The sequence below is a fragment of the Mustela putorius genome, unplaced genomic scaffold, assembly GCF_011764305.1.
Source record: "Mustela putorius furo isolate JIRA1106 unplaced genomic scaffold, ASM1176430v1.1 tig00001009_pilon_pilon_pilon, whole genome shotgun sequence".
Taxonomy (NCBI): Eukaryota; Metazoa; Chordata; class Mammalia; order Carnivora; family Mustelidae; genus Mustela; species Mustela putorius.
This window is the reverse complement of record NW_025421529.1, coordinates 1,806,657-1,825,847: the sequence shown is the minus strand read 5'-3', so window position 1 is coordinate 1,825,847 and position 19,191 is coordinate 1,806,657. Positions and strand designations below refer to the sequence as shown.

Genomic DNA, 19,191 nt, shown 5'->3' with positions numbered 1-19,191 from the left:
GGAGGCTTAAGTGGGTAGAAGAAGAATAAATGAAACAAGATGGGATTGGGAGGGAGACAAACCATAAGTGACTCTTAATCTCACAAAACAAACTGAGGGTTGCCGGGGGCAGGGGGTTTGGGAGAAGGGGGTGGGATTATGGACATTGGGGAGGGTATGTGATTTGGTGAGTGCTGTGAAGTGTGTAAACCTGGTGATTCACAGACCTGTACCCCTGGGGATAAAAATATATGTTTATCAAAAATAAAAAATTAAAAAAAAAAAATTACCTATGTGTAAAAAAAAAAAAAAAAAAGAAAGAAAGAAAGAAAGAAAGAAAATGAACCAGAATAGTGGGAACAAGTGAATACAAGTTTTCCTATGAAGTAGTGGTTATTCTCTTGTAGTCCTTTTTTTTTTTTTTCCTCTTTTTTTTATTTTTTCTTTCTTGGTTTGTTTTCTAGGGGAGGGGCCTGCCAAGTGGGTTGTCAGTCAATGATGTTTCCTGAGTTAAGTCCTCCCACCCCCCTCAAGGAGGTGGGCTCTGAGGAAACTGGGGTTTTTTTCAGGCTTTTTTTCTCTGGCGGTTTTTATGCTTGTTCACTTTTTTTTTTCTCTCACCTTGACTGCCTTTGATAGTTTTTGTAGTTTTAGAGGAAAACAAACCGCACCCTGATCTCCCTCTCAGAGAGAAGCCTCAGTCTGGGTGCAGAGCCTAAATAAGTTCCCCCTTGGCCACTGGCAGAGCAGGTTCCAAGTTGCAGACCCTGGGGGCACAGTATCTTTTGCTTGTACCCAAAGCCAAGGCAGTGGCAGCTGTCTGGGAGCTCCCAACCACCAGAGAGGTTCGAAGCAGTGATTGCACACTGAGATTTTGCTGCTGGCCTGGGCTGGGAGTGCCCAGTTTATGCGCACCTCTTTCAGAGGCGACTATGGGTCAGTCGTGTGTCTCGGGCACTGAGAAAGGGGCGCTGGTCCGTAAGCACCAGGCTGGGCTTTTGCGCACCTCTGTCAGGGGAGAGTTTGGGGTGCGCGGCTTAGGCTTTGAAACAATGGCGCGGGTCAAAGAGCGCCGGCTGGGCCTTTATAACTCAGGGGAGCATGAGGGATGTGCACGGATATCTCAAGCTTTGTGGTAGGGCTCACGCATTCTGCTGACTAGCGTGGCTCCCATCCCCTCACAGGAGCTAGAACCCATGCATTCTCCGGCGAGCTGGCAGCTTAGGGACCAAAAGCTGGTTTCTATGCCACACTCTCTCTGCCTCAGCACCGGGGAGGCTGTCCTGAGACCAGGGACTTAAGCCCCTGTCCCTAGCCACCCCGATTCCCACAATTTCCCCCCGCGATCCTTTGCTCTTTTGGAGTGCTTTCAACCAGTCTCCAAGTTAATGCTGGTCCCCAGATGCAGGGCACTCTTGCTCATATTGGGGTATTATTTTCTAACTGGTCGCCTCTAGTGGCTCCCTCCCCCTTTTGTTTATCTTCCGATATCAGTCCGCCGTTCCCACCCCGCTTTACCTGCGCCCTGACGTCTTGTGCCCTTGTAGAGATCCAGACGTGTATAATTCTCATCTCAGGCTGATTTCATGGGTGATCGGAGTTCTTTGGTAGGTAATCAGCTCACTCTGGGGTACCAGCTGAAAAGGCGCCTCCTCCTACTTCCCCGCCATCTTGTCCCTATTCCTAGTATTTCAATTATTATCTCGAATCATATCTTTTTTTAATTTTTTTTATTTATTTTCTTTCTCCACATCCCCTCCTTTCTCCCCATCCTTTCTCCACATCCCCTCCAACACATGTTTCCATTCTTGTTAATTTTGGACATTCTAACTGGTGTAAGGTGGTATCTCAATGTGATTTTAATTTGAATCTCCCTAAGGGCTAGTGATGATGAACATTTTTTCATGTGTCTGATAGCCCTTTGTATGTCTTCATTGGAGAAGTGTCTGTTCATATCTACCGCCCATTTTTTGATATGACTGTCTGTTTTGTGTGTGTTGAGTTTGAGGAGTTCATTATAGATCCTGGATATCAACCTTTTGTCTGTACTGTCATTTGCAAATATCTTCTCCCATTCCTTGGGTTGCCTCTTTGTTTTCTTGACTGTTTCCTTTGCTGTGCAGAAGCTTTTGATTTTGATGAAGTCCCAAAAGTTTATTTTCTCTTTTGTTTCCTTTGGCTTTGGAGACATATCTTAAAAGAAGTTGCTGTGACTGATATCAAAGAGATTACTGCCTATGCTCTCCTCTAGGATTCTGATGGATTCCTGTCTCACGTTGAGGTCTTTTATCCTCAAATCATATCTGGAGCCCAAACAGCTGTGTTCCCATTTATTTTTTTTTTGTTCCCTTATTGGGATATATATTACATTTATATGTATATATTCAACAATACAATTATGTATGTATTTTATACAATTGCTTTTTAAATTTGTTCAGATAGGAAAGATGAATAAATGTGCATTATCTTGTCTCTTATAATTACAAATTTATCTTTACTGATACTCCTTTTTTTTATGTGCTTTCAAATTTCTGTCTTATGTCATTTACTTACAAACTGAACAAGTTCCTTTAGGATATAAGGTGACCAGCAACACAGAACAGTGTTTTAGCAAGAAAGTGTTTATTTTGTACTTGTTTTTCAGGTAGTTTGCTGGCAAAGGGCACTCTATTAAGCTTTTCTGAAAGTGATAAACAAACAAAAAAAAAAAAGTTGAAGAAGAAAGTGAAAAGCTTCCAAGATAACAAACAATTCCAGATCCAAAATATCCACCTATGAGCCACAATATCCTAGTGTTGTAGATGATAAGAGATTAAACTGGAATACAGATGACAGGAATAAATTTAATATTAAACTGTAGAGGCGCCTCGGTGGCTCAGTGTGTTAAGCTTCTGCCTTTGGCTTGGGTCATGGTCTCAGGGTCCTGGGATCAAGCCCCGCATCGGGCTCTCTACTCAGTGGGGAGCCTGCTTCCTTCTGTCTCTGTCTTCCTCTCTGCCTACTTGTGATTTCTCTCTCTGTCACATAAATAAATAAAATCTTTTTAAAAATATTGTAAAAGTCCAGGTGGTGGGTATTAAGAGGGCACGGATTGCATGGAGAACTGGGTGTGGTGCAAAAACAATGAATACTGTTACACTGAAAATAAATTTTTTAAAAATGTGCTAAAAAAAAAAGACAAAAAAAAATACTGTAAAAGTCTGTGGAATAGGTGTTCCTTTCTGAGTACAAATGGAAAACTGGTTTGTTAGAGATTCATATATGACACATTAGAAGTCTGCAAGACGGAACCCAAACAGGCTGACAGTTGATGCTCTTGTTAACATTTGTAAGTTTTAATGGAGTAAAAAATGACCATTTTAATAACAAATGTTGTTGGATTAATAAAGAGAACCACAAATATGGCAGTCGTAGTTAAGGTTATGGCTAAGACTAGGATATGTACAACAAAGATGGAGGTACTGGCTGTCACAGAAAAAATAAAGACAGTTTCTAAGAAGCAGATGCCCCAAGAAAGTGTGTGTGTGTGACATAAAAACATCCCTTTGACTACAAGCAACAGAGGGAACTGAGAGACATTGGAGGCAGAACACGCCCAGCACAGAAGACTGACACTTCAAAGTAAAATATATTAGGAAAGTCATTTCGTAATAAAAAGTCAGTGCTTTTTGGGAAAGAGGTGTCCTTTCCACCCCCAGTGAATGCAACTGAAAAAGTTCATGGAGTAGTGAAAGACACCCTGCATTCTCCTCTCAATGATAGATGCCCCTCTGTGTCCTCTGGAGGACAAGCTATTCCCCTACATAGTTCAGACTGAAAGGGTGTTTTCCTAATTCCCACAAAGGAGCTTCTAGTCTTGTTATGAACCTGAAAATAAAGACTAGTGTGAAAGACATGTGAAGACTGAGAATCATATGTATCACGTGGGGTACACTGGGGAATATGACATGGTGTTCTACTTCTTCAACTTAGGGTGATATTCCAGCATCTTTTTTGTTAACAAGAACAGAGACAATACATCCTTCCAGGACAAGGCAACTTAGGAAAATGAGGTCACACATGGAAAAGTTTGGAACCCAGCTGCTCCTTGTCTTTTGTTTTCCAGGAGTCAGGTAAGTTAAGTTTTCCCATTGGTGGTTTCATGTTTAGCAATCCCAAGGCCAGGGCTATTCCAGCTTCTGCAGGTGACATGACAATTATGGACCTGGAGGGAGATGACTCATGGCATCCCTTCTTTATAACAATATCTTGGGTGCTTTAAGCACAGGAACTCATTCCAAAGACTCATTTTGGTGAGTGTCTATTTTTTAGTTTCATTAACCAAGACAGCTCTAGAATCTGGTGAGTGGTAGGATGAGACAGAATTTACTTAATGAAGTGTTAGAATTTTCAAATGAACCATCAGTATATACAGTACATGTGTCCAGATAAAAGGATCAATTTCATTAATCTTACGTGGCCATGCATTTATAGATTTTTTTAATTTATTTTTTTATTTTCAGCATAACAGTATTCATTATTTTTGCACCACACCCAGTGCTCTATGCAATCTGTGCCCTCCATAATACCCACCACCTGGTACCCCGACCTCCCACCCCACCCCCGCTCCTTCAAAACCCTCAGATTGTTTTTCAGAGTCCATAGTCTCTCATGGTTCACCTCCGCTTCCAATTTCCCCCAACTCCCTTCTCCTCTCTAACTCCCTATGTCCTCCATGCTATTTGTTATGCACCACAAATAAGTGAAACATAGATTTTTGATGGAGGTCTTATAACTTTGTGATACACAAACTGGAATTGTGTTTGACTTTTCTGTTAGCAATTTTTCTCAATTTATTTTGGTATATGTGTTTAGGGAGAAATTTTATCTTTTAAAATATATGAAATCTTAAGTTCAAAATGACATAATTATACTTCTCTGATGTTTTAAGTGACACACTAATAGTATTTTATGTTCTAGGACTGTTAAGATTAATGTGCCAAATTATGAAATATTTTCAAAATTTTTATATTTTTAGATACCAGCATATAAACATAAAGATCATTTTGTTTTACTTATTTATAGTATTTGCTAATATAGCAATGTTTCTGGTTACAAAAATCTGTCTGAAAAATCTGTTTCTGTCATTAATCAAATCTTTATAAAATTAATGAATAGCATGTAATATCATAATTATTCATACGTATTATAAGAATGCTTATAATATCCTGCATGATATCAAGTTCAAACAAAGCCTTTCTAAAAATAAATTTGGCTTAGTTATTTCATCTTTTTTTTATTTAAACTAAAAAATAAAATTTCATGTATATTAGTTTGGGCAAGATAGTTTAGTGAGAACAGAGTAATAATTTGCCAAATTTGAAAGACATCACATCACCTTGTAATAAAAAAGATTCTCTAAATATTGTGTCCTCACCCTTTCTTCTGAAAGTTCAAAATTATCATATGGTTTCACTTATTTGTGGAGCATAACAAATAGCATGGAAGACATGGGGAGTTAGAGAGGAGAAGGGAGTTGGAGGAAATTGGAAGGGGATGTGAATCATGAGAGACTATGGACTCTGAAAAACAATCTGAGGGGTTTGAAGTGGCGGGAGGGTGGGAGGTTGGGGTACCAGGTGGTGGGTATTATAGAGGACATGGATTGCATGGATCACTGGGTGTGGTGAAAAAATAATGAATACTGTTATGCTGAAAATACAAAAATTAATATAAACAAAAAAACAGTTACCTGGGTTTGTTTTTTTTTCAGTGTTACCTGTTTATTAAGTCATGTAGTCACAAATGTGACAAGTAAATTGCAATTTTATCATTGAAATTCATAACAACATTATATGAATACATTTGGGATAACTTCTTCTACATGGTGTGTGTACTCTTTAAAACAGAAGATAGAATGGAATCAGAATAGCTTGAACATAGAAAAGAAAATAAAATGGTGACGAGGATGATTTTCCATTCATGATCCATGAGAGCATCATTACTTTTGAAGTTGAAAAGTGGAAAACCATTAGAAACTTTTTAAATTTGAAAAATGAATTTATCTAAAATAAAATTCGATTTTCACACAGGATTATGGATTATGTCAGAAAAGAGGAACTTTGATTATGATAAGCATTTAAAAGAAGAGAGGCTGTTTCTCCAAATTCCACTGTTCAAATTTATAATATCCATCCATGTTAATATTTTACACAGTTGATGTGACTCTTGTTATTACTGTGATGAAGAGGGTCACAATCTTAAAATACTCCACATGACTTTAGAATAAAATGCTGTTATACTTTGCTGGCATCCTCTTAGTAGGGATGGTCAAAAACACACAGCACCAAAGGATTTTTAGGGTTTTTTCTAAAATTTTTTCTATGTGATTTTTGATCAAGCTTCTCCTATATTTTTTCTCTTACTTCTGCAGTGATTATTTTCCTTCTCACACTGTTTCCCATGAAAACTGAGAATTACATGTCTTAAAAGTATAGATATCAAGCATTGGCTTCTGCCTTCACTCAACCCTAAGATCAATTGCCAAAGAATACCAGATGCATTTAACTTACTCAATAATGACATGCTTATCATATGTTTTTTGTTAGGAGTTTGTATTTCAGAAAGTGTTTTTCATGGAACTAGTATCAATGGAACAAGTATTTTCCTTTTCTGAGATTGCCAGATGTATTTCTCTTGTTGCCACCTATTGTCCCTGAACCACTTATCACTTTCTTGTCTCTTCACCTGCAATTCTCATAGTCACTTAATGTTGTTGATGTTTGATCATAGGCCTTATAGTGCTGTTCATATAATATGATGAGATTAATGAGAAAAGTGACACTTTTTATTGATATATTAATAAAATAATAAGCAGGACAATTTGTTACAGAAATAGTATACTCAAAACTACAGCAGGCAGTGTGCAAAGATTCTTACACAAATGATTTGTTCATAAAATAATACAAATCTAAAAGTCGGTATGTTTTAAAAGATGAGGATGTATATTTTTTAAACTCTATTATATCAAAAGAGAATATTCAACTTATACAAAAGACCACGTGACTTTTATATATGTGCATATATAATATTAATATATTCAGTTCTGCTGCATACATTTTTATTAGATTAAAATTAGTTAACATACAATGTAATATTATTTCAGGTGTATAACATAATGATTCAGTACTTCTGTACAACATCCAATGTTCATCAAAAGTGCACTCCTTAATCCCCATCACCTGTTAAACCCAACCCACCACCTACCTCCCCTCTGGTTACCATCAGTGTGTTCTCTGTAGTTCAGATTCTGCTTCTTGCATAAATACCTTTAAGTGATGTTATGTCCATCACTGTTATGAATGCTACGTATAAGTGAGTAAATGTAGAATAGTAATAAATGCTTTCTGAAGAAGTGAGCCCAGGTGCAACAGGAGCATTGATAAAGGCATCTTATTCAGACAGGACTGTGGACGTGTTGGTGTTGCATGTACACATAACATACCTGTTTTACCAAATAATGCTGAGACAGCACTTGCAAAAAGTATGCGACATAGTGTTAATCAAAATGTATACAATAAAATAAAAATGATGATGGGTGATGATTCTGACTACTGAAGGAAGAATATCAATGCTGATGATGTCACATTTATTGTTTCATTTTTTCCCAGATATGCAAAATTTGTCTTCTCCATTCCATGAAGACCATCACTTATGTTATCATTAAAAACGGCCTTTCTTTTTCAAACCATCACTGGAATCTCAGCCAACTCCTTTCTCATTTTGTCCCACATCTTCACAATATTTTTGGAACACAGGCTTAAGCTCACTGACCTGATCACTTGCCACTTGGCCCTCAACCACATAGTGATGCTCCTCACTGTACTGCTGTTGTTGTCTCCACACCTGTTTGAGTCACTGGACTTTCAGAATGACTTCAGGTGCAAGGCATTTTTCTACCTCAACAGGGTCATGAGGGGTCTCTCTATCAGTACAACTTGCCTACTGAATGTGCTCCAGGCTGTCACCATCAGTCCCAGCACCTCCTGGTTGGCCAGGTTCAAACAGAAACTCACAAGTTACAGTATCCACATTTTGGTCTCCTCATGGTCCCTCAGCTTGTGCTCCAATACTTACCTGATCATCTATGCTGTGGCTTCTTCCAGCGTGAACCAGACCCAACTACTGGTTCTCACTGAACACTGTTCACTTTCCCCCATGAACTCCATCATCAGAGGAATGTTTCTCACTCTGATATTTTCCAGTGATGTCTTCTTCGTAGGAGTCATGCTGCTCTCAAGTGCATACATGGTGATTCTCTTGTGCAGGCATCAGAGGCTATGCCAGTACCTTCACAGCACCAGCCTTTCCTCAAGACTCTCCCCAGAGAGAAGGGCCATCCAGACCCTCCTGCTGCTGGTGAGTCTCTTTGTGGTCATGTACTGGATGAACCTTGCCATCTTGTCTTTCTCAGCCCTGTCATGGATCAACAACTTTGTCATCCTGGGAGTCCAGAAGCTTTTGGTCAATGTCTATGCCACTGTCAGTCCTTTGGTGTTAATCAGTTCTCATAAAAAGATCAGAAATATTCTGCAATATATGCAATGGAAATGCCATCAATTTTTTAATAGTTAATAATGAAAAAATCTGAACAAAATGAATTATTCTTCCATCCCTTAAAAAATATGTGGGAAAACATTTTTAATTGTATCTAAATACCAGAAGCATGCTGCCAATAACAATGTGACTCCTTTAGCTTAGAATCCACTATGGTGTTTTATTTCAGTATCATAGATCTTACTCTTTTCGTTTTGATTCTCTTTGATTTTGGTGCAAAAAAATTGTCTTTCTCCTTGAAGTATACTGTTAAGAAGCTTCTATTGTAATAAAAGTTCTCAGTGTTTTTACTTTGAAAATCTATGATTATGATTATTTATCAAGTAATTTTAGTGGAGTATCCAATTTTACATTGAATAATTTCTCTGAGTACCCTTTCTATCCATGTCTCTTTTTTCAGGCACTAAGCTGGGTGAGCAGATTTTGCTCACATTTGTAGGTATTCTTCATACTCTCTTACTGCTTTTCCTCAATTTTTCACTTGAATTCCAATTTGTTAACACACAATGTAATATAAGGTACAGTTTCAGCTGTACAATATAAAGATTCAGCACTTCCATAAAATACCTAGTGGTCATCATGACAAGTGCATTCCTAAATCCCCATCATCTATTCCATCCATCTCCCCAGCCACCTCTGCTCCACTAACCATTAGTCTGTTCTCTAGACTTAAGTGTCTATTTCTTGGTTTGCCTCTCTCTTTTTTCCTCTCTGGTCATCTGTTTTGTTTCTTAAACTAAACATATGAGTGAAATCATAAGGTATTTGTCTTTCTCTGACTTATTTTGCTTAACATAATACCCTCTAATTCCATCCACACCATGGCAAATGTCAAAATTTCTTTCCTTTTTATAGCTGAGTAATATTCCATTGTATATTTGTACCACAGCTTCTTTATCTTCTTTATTCTTGTTGATGGGCATTTGGGCTCTCTCCATAGTTTGGCTATGGTTGATAATGTTGCTATAAAAATCTGGGTGCATGTACTCCTTGAATCTGTATTTCTAAATCCTTTGATTAAATGCCTAGGAGTGCAATTGCTGGGTTGTCGGGTAGTTTTATTTTTAACTTTTGAGGAAACCCCACTGTTTTCCAGAGTGGCTGTACCAATATGCATTCTCACCAATGCTGTGAGAGTGTTCCCTTTCTCCACATCCTCACCAGTACCTATTATTTGTTGTTGATTTTACCCATTCTGATGGCTGTGATGTGATATCTCCTTGCATTTGAGATTTGTATTTCCAAGATGATGAGTGATGTTAAGCATCTTTTCATTTCTCTGTTGGCCATCGTTATCTCTTCTGTGGAAAAATGTCTATTCCTGTCTTCTGCCCATCTTTAACTGGACTGTTTGTTTTGGGGTGTTGATTTGTATAAGTTCTTTATATATTTTGAATACTAAACCTTCATCAGGTATGCCAATTGCAAATATCTTCTCCCATTTTGAAGGTTTCCTTTTAGCTTTGTTGATTGTTTTCACTGTTGTGCAGAAGGTTTTGTCTTGATGAAGTCCCAATAGTTAATTTTTACTTTTGCTTCCCTTGCTTCAGGAGATATATCTAATAAGAATTTGCTATGGCCTATGTCAAAGAAGTTACTCTCTGTGTTGTCCTCTGGGATTTTCATGGTTTCCTGCTTCACATTTAGGCTTTTCATCCATTTTGTATTTATCTTTTCATATGGTATAAGAAAGTGGTCAAGTTTCATTCTTCAGCATGTTGCCTTCCAACTTTCCCAACAGCATTTGTTGCAGAGACCTTTTTCCATTGGATATTCTTTCCTGTTTTGTCGAAGATTAAATGACCATATAGTTGTGGGTCCATCTCTGGGTTTTCCATTCTGTTCCATTGATCTGCTTGTCTATTTTTATGTCAGTACCATACTGTTCTATTTATTTTATTTTATTTTATTATTTTTTCAGTGTTCCAAGATTCATTGTTTATGCAACACACTCAGTGCTCCATGCAATATGTGCCTTCCTTAATACCCACCAATAAGTTCACCTAAACCACTACCCCCCTCCTCTCCAAAACTCTCAGTTTGATTCTCAGAGTCCACAGTCTCTCATGGTTCATCTCCCCATCCAATTTCCCCCAATTCACTTTTCCTTTCCTTTTCCTAGTGTCCTCCATGTTATTCATTATGCTCCAAAAGTAAGTGATACTATATGATAATTGACTTTCTCTGCTTGACTTATTTCACTCAGCATAATGTGTTCTTTTAAAAGATTTATTTATTTTAGAGAAAGAGCATGCACAAATTAGGGGAGAGGTTGTGGGAAAAAATCTCCAAGCAGACTCCCCACTAAGCATAGAGTCTGACTTGGGGTTCAATCTCATTACCCTTAAAATCAGGACCTGAGCTAAAACCAAGAGTCAGGCTCTCAACCTCTGAGCCACCAAGTGCCCCAGTACCATATGTTCTGGTCACTACAACTTTGTAATATAACATGAAGTCCAGAATTGTGATGCACCTGGGTTGTTCCCTTTTTCAAGGTATCTTTGGTTACTCTGGGTCTTTTACCATTCCATACAAATTTTAGAATTGTTTGTTCTAGCTCTGTGAAAAATGTTGTTGGTGGGCTTTGGTTTTGGTTTTTGTTTTTGTTTTTGTTTTTGTTTTTTAGACAGAAAGAGAGAGAGCATGAGCAGAAAGTAGGGCAGAGGTGAAGGAGAGAGAGACTCTCAAGCAGGCTCCATGCTCGTGAAAAGCCCAATGTGGGACTCAATCTCATGATCTTGAGATCACAATCTGAGCTGAAATCAAGAGTCAGATGCGTAACTGGCTGAATCACCCAGATGCCCTTGTTGGTATCTTGATAGGAATTTCATTAAATGTATAGATTGCTTTGGATAGTATAGACATTTTAATGATATTTGTTTTTCCAACTCATGACCATAGAATGTATTTCCATTTCATTTTTTCATCTTCAATTTCTTTCATCTGTGTTTCATAGCTCTCAGAGTTCAGGACTTTCTCCTCTGGTTAGGTTTATTCCTATTCTTATTGTTTTTCATGCAGTGATAGGTTTATTCTTATTCTTATTGTTTTTTATGCAGTGATTGATTTTTTAATTTCTCTTTCTGCTGCTTAATTATTGGTGTACAGAAATGAAACAGATTTCTGTACATTGATTTTGCATGCTGCAACTTTACTGAATTCATGTGTCACATTTTTTTTTTAGTGGAATCTTTCAGGTTCTCTGTATAGAGTATCACGTCATTTGGAAAAAGTGAAAGTTTGACTTCTTCCTTGCTGATTTGAATACCTTTTATTTCTTTCTGTTGTCTGATTGCTGTGTCTAGGACTTCCAGCACTTTGTTGAACAACAGTGGTCAGAATAGACATCCTGTCATGTTTCCCTCAAGGGAAACATTTCCCCATTGAGGATGAGATTAGCTGTGGATTTTTCATATATGTCCTTTATTATGTAAGAGATGTTTCCTCTAAACCTACTTCATTGAGGGTTTTTATAATGAATGGATGTTGTCCTTTGTCAAATGTTTTTTCTACATCTATTGAAATGATCATATGACTCTTATCCTTTCTTTTATTAATGTGTATTTCACGTTGATTGATTTACAAATATTGAAGCACACTTTCAACCCAGGAATAAATCCTGCTTGATCTCTCCTACTGCAATTAATTGTTTTTTCCACTCTAGATGTTATGAACTTTGGCTTTTATCGATTTTAATTTTTTTAAAATTATCTCTTCTTGACATATTGTATTGGAATTTATGAATTTAACAATTTATTTCTGTAGTCACCTGGGTCGCTTAGTCAGTTAGGCATCTGACTCTTAATTTCAGCTCAGGTCATGATCTCAGGGTTCTGAGATCAAACTCAATGTCATGCCCTGTGTCAGGTTCCATGCTGGGTGTGAAGCCTACTTAAGATTGTCCCTTTCCCTCCTCTTGCTCTTAAAAAGAATGAAAGAAGGAAAGAAAAAAGAAGAAAGAAAGAAAGAAAGAAAGAAAGAAAGAAAGAAAGAAAGAAAGAAAAGGAAAGAAAGAAATGAAAAGAAAAAATAATTTATGTCTGGTTTTCCAATTTAGAAATTTATAAATTATAGTTTACTCTTTTACTTTCTTTCATTCTTTTTATTTATTCTAATGAAATATTTAGATGTCTTTTTTCCTCTCATTCTACTACTTGCGTATGTGTAACTACATTTATATATCACATCCCTTTGACCTTCTGTTGTATTTTGCCATGTTCATTGTGCTTGATGTTCCAGTTCACTAGTCCTCTCATCAGCTCAGTGTAATGTAGTTTTTTCTTTAATTATAAATTATAATACCTTAAAAACTCAAAAGGTGAAGTATAACAGGTTTTTTTTATTTTTTTTGTTTCAGTTGTTTATTTAGTTTCTAGTTAATACATAGTATAATATTGGTTTCAGGAGCAGAATTTAGTGATTGACCACTTACATGTAACACGAGTGCTCATACCTCAGTCTAATTTAAAGTATAACATATATGTTAAGTATTAAGTTTATTTTCAGTTTTTTATTTTCCATTTTGCTCTTATCAAGCTTACATTCTAAATTGCCACTTCTGCCTCATTTTGATTTTCTATTTTTCCCACTGCATTAACCTAATATGTTAAATATTATTCCAATACATGAAGATTATGTGGCATCTAATTTCTTCTGACACATCGTCCTGGTAGTGCATTTCCTCGTGTGCTTTATAATTTTTCATTTGGAACTCATTCTTGGAGATTTCACATTGGGATGTTTGAAGTCATTTGATTTACTTTTTTATTTAATTCTCTGGGAACAAGGTGGACAATCAACATGGATTTAAAGTCCTTACAGTGGCCCATTATCTGAAGGGAGCCCTGGCTTATTTTGAGTCCTCTGATAATTTCCCTTGATGTGCTTCTCCTCCTGGAAAGTCCTTATATTTTTCTTTTAATTCTATTCATCATTTTAAGAACTATAGTAACTTCTCATGGATCTTTTAGTCATCCGTGGGTATTAGACAGGGCACGGATTGCATGGAGCACTGTGTGTGGTGCAAAAACAAGGAATTCTCTTATGCTGAAAATAAATTTTTTTTTTAAAAAGGGAAAAAAATTTGCAATAAATAGTACTTTCCTTAAAAATACAAATATCCATTATGTGTATGAATACAATATTTCATATAAATTATTTTTCATATAGACAATATCTCATAAGAAATCTCAAATCTGTTTATTTGGAACAGTCTTCATCAATAAGCTTTATGGTAGTAATAATTTGAAGAATATAACTAATTATTTCATACTTGAAATTTTATATGTGTACACAAATTTCTGAAATAATATATTCCACTGTATAGTACTTGTATAAAGTTCAGAATTTGTAGTGCGGGGTTCTATAATAAAAAGTATTTATCAGTGGAGGGCATGTATTGCATGGAGCACTGGGCGTGGTGCATAAACAATGAATTTTGGAATGTTGAAAAAAATAAAATAATTTTTAAAATAAATAAATAAAATACAAAAACCTTTTTTAAAAAAAGTATTTATCAGGAAAATTATTTACCTGAATTTATGTCTTTTAGCTTTAATTGTCATGCTTCCTCCCAGCACTTCTCTGAGTCCTTAAAAATAATCTCAGTGTAGGTTTTTATTTAATCCACAATTTACCTAAGATGACCTTAAATGAAATGTGTGTGTTTTTAGATAGTAATTACTGGTTACATGACAATTGACCGTTCCTACTTCTATTTTACAGTGTCAAGACTAGGTAGTCTTTTGGTTTCTACTTTCATGAAGTTAGTTATAAGAGATAGACCTAAAAACTTTGCCCTCTGAAAAAAAAAAATATTTTGAATTTGAAAATATTATGCATCCTCTCTTTACTGGTATAAAATGCTCTCTTGTATCTTTTCTCAATAAACACTCTTTTTTTTCCAGCATAACAGTATTCATTGTTTTTGCACCACAATTGTTTTGCACCCAGTGCTCCATGCAATCCGTGCCCTCCATAATACCCACCACCTGGTTCCCCCAACCTCCCCCCACCCAGCCCCTTCAAAACCCTCAAATTGTTTTTCAGAGTCCATAGTCTCTCATGGTTCACCTCCCCTTCCAATTTACCCCAACCCCCTTCTCCTCTCTAATTCCCCTTGTCCTCCATGCTATTTGTTATGCTCCACAAATAAGTGAAACAATATGATAACTGCCTCTCTCTGCTTGACTTATTTCACTCAGCATAAACACTCTTTTTAATAAAGCTATCTGACATTCTTTATTTTCATTTATTTTTTGTATACCCGAACAATGTATTATCTCTGATTTTTTTTAAATGACCATACAATGATGCAAGTTATTTGCATCATATTTATATCATAAAGATTTATAAGATATTTATTTATATCATAAAGATTTATAAGATATTTACATCTTTACAATATCTTATATGATAATGCAAGTTAACTTTATATTTTCCATGAATCTTTTGTTATATATTTTTTAAATGAATTTATTTATTTTCAGAAAAACAGTATTCATTATTTTTTCACCACACCCAGTGCTCCATGCAATCCGTGTCCTCTATAATACCCACCACCTGGTACCCCAACCTCCCACCCCACTGCCACTTCAAACTTGTTATACATTTTAAACTCAAGTATTAAGTCTATATGCATAAATGGCTGTGAATAGTGTCTCATACATTGTATTTGCTAAATTAGTATTATCCATTGATTCATCAAATTTTCTTTTGTTCATTCCATTTGTGACTTATTAGGTTATTTTACATTTTCTTTTACTGAAAAATTAGTTTTAGATCCTATCTAAACATGGATTTAAAAGGAGACAGCTGGAGTCAGCTGTTTTGATAAAACCCAAATTCAAACGGCATCTTTTTACAAATTCACTTTGTGTTCAGTATTTCATTTGTCCACACAATAGATATGAGTATTATTTTTTTATTTTATTTATTTTTTCAACCATATTACCATTTTATTTTATTATGTTATGTTAGTCACCATACAGTACATCATTAGTTTTTGATGTAGTGTTCCATGATTCAGTGTTTGTATATAATACCCAGTGCTCCATGCAATACATGCCCTCCTTAATACCCATAACTGGGCTCACCCATCTCCCCACGCTTCTTCCTTCTAAAACCCTCAGTTTATTTCCCATAGTCCACAGTCTCTCATGGTTCATCTCCCCCTCCAATTTCTCCCCTTTCATTTTTCCCTTCCTTCTCCTAATGTACCTCCGTGTTATTCCTTATGTTCCACAAATAAGTGAAACCATATGGCAATTGACTCTCACTGTTTGACATTTCTCTCAGCATAATCTCCTCCAATCCCATCCATGTTGATCAAAAGTTGCATATTCATCCTTTCTGATGGCTGGATAATATTCTATTGTGTATAGTAAGTATTATTTATAACAGTATAATCATAATCTCTATTCTACAACAGAAGAATTAGTGGGTCTTTCATCTACTCTTCAAAAGTCTTATTTTCATGCATTATTTGCCCCAATTGTTCCATTTCAAATGACAGCTTGAAAATTTTCAAAACTCAAAATACCATACATTGGAAATAAATAACTTAATGTTAGTGTATAAATTATTGAGACAAAACTCAAGAATAAATAAAATATAGGATTAGACCTCTATAGAAAGAAATATATAAAAATACAGATATATATATATATATATATATATATATATATATATATATATAGGGAGAGAGAGAGACTTATAATAAAGAAATGTATTTATTGATATCTCCCCATGAATATAAACTGAGAGCCAAATGGTTTAATTGGGAATTTCTGCCAAACATGTAATGAAGAATTAATGCAAAGTTTTCACAAACATTTTCAAAAAATAGTGTAAGGAGGAATATTTTTCCAACCATTGTGAGGGTAAAATTATCCTTATTTCAAATTCAGAGAAAGATAATAAGAAAAGAAAATGACACATCATTATTTTTCATGAATATATGTACACAGCCTCAAAAACAAATTGCCAACTTAATTCAGCACCAAATATAAAAACTATTATATTGCATTACTGAGATTGTCTCATAAATACAGTGTTGACCTAGCATCCAAAAATGAATCAATGCTCCAGACTGGAAAATAAGAACTAGAACTGTCTTTTTTCCACAGAGAATATTACCATATGTACTTTTTAAATTGTAAGTAGGTTATATTTATTCTTTTAAATATTTTTTAAAGTTTTATTTATTTATTTGACACACATTGAGAGAGATCACAAGTAGGCAGGCAGAGAGAGAGGAGGATGCAGGCTCAGAGACCCTGATATGGGGCTTGATCCCAGGATCCTGAGATCATGACCTGAGCAGAAGGCAGAGGTTTAACCCACTGAGTCACCCAGGCACCCCTCTTTTAAATATTTTTATTAAACCATTTGACACAAGTATTTCTATTCAAGCTCCCTTAATTAATTAATTAAAAGAGCAGATAGATAACATAGTTGACACACAATGTTACATTATTTCCACATGTATGATACTGTGATTCAGCTAAATTAAACTACATTTAACACAAGCATACCTACCATCTATCATCTTACAACATTAATACAATATCATTGATTATATTCCTTATGATGTAACTTATATTCCTGTAGCTTAATCATTTTATATCTCAAGCCTGTACTTCCCACTCCAATCTACTTATTTTTCCATTCTTCCCACTCACTTCCCTTCTGAAAAACACTGGTTTTTTTCTTTGTTTGTCCATTTGAGTTTTTTTTTTGTTGTTAGATTCCACATATAAGTGAACTCATATTTGTCTTTCTTTGACTTCAGTCACTTAATGTAATACCCTCTAGGTATACCCATGGTAGTAAATAACAAGATCTAATTATTTTTAATGGCTGAGTAACATTCCATTATATAGATGATAGATAGATAATAGAAAGAGAAGAAAGAAAGAAAGAAAGAAAGAGAAAAGGGAGAGAAATCAGAGAAGAAGGTGAACCTATGACACACTATGGACTATGAAAAAAATCTGTGGGTTTCATAGGGAAAGGGGGTGGGGGGAGGGGATAACATGGTGATGGGTGTTGAGGAGGGCCCATACTGTGATGAACCCTGGGTGTTATACTTAACTAGTGAATCACTGAAACTGTATCAAGAACACTATACAGTGGCTAAGTGAACATAATAAATACATACATACATAAATACATAATACATAAATAAATAAAAAGAGAAAGAAAGATGATAGATAAAGACATAGATGACATACATATAGAGATACAAATATGTTACATCTTTATCCATTCATCTATGGGTGGATATTTGGGTTTCTGCTATATCTTGGCTATTGTAAATAATGCTGCAATGAATGTAGGGATGAGTTTATCTTTTCAAATTATCTTTTCAAATTTGGATAAATACCCAGTAGTGTGATTACTGGATTGTATGGTACTTCTATTTTAATTTTTTAAGGAACATCCATATGGTCCTTCATGGTGATTATACGAGTTTACATTCCAACCAACAGTGCATAAGGTTTCTTTTTTCTCCACATCCTTACCAGCACTCATTGTTTCTTGTCTTCTTAATTTTAGCCATTCTGACCAGTGTGAGGTGATATCTCCTTCTGGTTTTCATTTGCCTTTCTCTGATGATTAATGTTGTTGAGGATCTTTTCATGTATCTGGTGGTCATCTGTATGTTTTCTTTGGCAAAGTGCATTTTCAGGTCTTGCTCCCATTTATTTTTTTCCCAAATTTTTTTATAAGATTCTAGTAACATGTATGCATTTTACAACCAGCATGTCCACTCTCACCAACCCCTGACCAGATGCAGTTCCACAGATCAGGAGTTTCATGACAACCAAGGAATTTATTATAGTCCACATCCATCTTCATTTTTTGTTTCCAGACAAACATTACTGGGAAAAGCAGACCCAGATATTATTGTCCCAGGTAGTTCTAGGTTGAGCCAAACTTGATGTCATTCTTTGAGTCTCAGATGTTATTTTCTCCAGATTTCAATTTTTCTTTGTCACCCTGCTATGGTGATGACAGTGTTGTCATTTCCATGTAAATTTTGGTATGGAGTCCATCTTTCTGTTTCTTGTTCTAATTCATGGCTGCAGTATCCCCTTAAATCATGTTGAAAGCACACTTTTTTGCTAATAATTGTCCTTTTCCTTGTAAAAAAGAAAAAAATTTTAAGGACTTCTTTGCATTCATCCAAGTGATCACCCATTTTAAGTGGGTTTCTTTAATTTTTTGTTTTTTTAACATCTCAAATGTGTATAGTTAATGGAAATGTAATTTCCATTTGAGCTTCAATTTAGCTTGCATTTTCATAAAACCTAACCTAATTTTGTAGACTTTGAATAAAACTCTCTTTCATATTTTTTTAATTATCTTAGGTTGGTCACCATACAGTACATCATTAGATTTTGATATAGTGTTCCTTGATTCATTGCCTGTGTGTAACACCAAGGGCTCCATGTAATCCGTGCCCTCTTTAATACCCAAACCAGGCAAAACCACGACCCCCACCCTCTCCTCTAAAACCCTACTGTTCCCAGAGTCCACAGTCTCTCATGGTTTGTCTTCCCCTATGATGCACCCCACCTTCATTTTTCCCTTCCTTCTCCTAATGTTCTCCAT

The 19,191-nt window shown here is 35.7% G+C and overlaps 1 protein-coding gene across 1 annotated transcript; it reads left to right on the top strand.

Annotated features, from left to right (window-relative positions):
- The first annotated feature begins 7,827 nt into the window (after positions 1–7,827).
- Positions 7,828–8,592, top strand: LOC123393809 (vomeronasal type-1 receptor 90-like). Its single transcript, XM_045086939.1, has one exon. The coding sequence runs from the start codon at positions 7,828–7,830 to the stop codon at positions 8,590–8,592; it is 765 nt and encodes a 254-aa protein (XP_044942874.1).
- Positions 8,593–19,191: the final 10,599 nt, after the last annotated feature.

Excerpts from the sequence above, each read along its gene's own strand:
- LOC123393809 (XM_045086939.1), top strand. The coding sequence starts at position 7,828 with ATGCTCCTCACTGTACTGCTGTTGTTGTCTCCACACCTGTTTGAGTCA.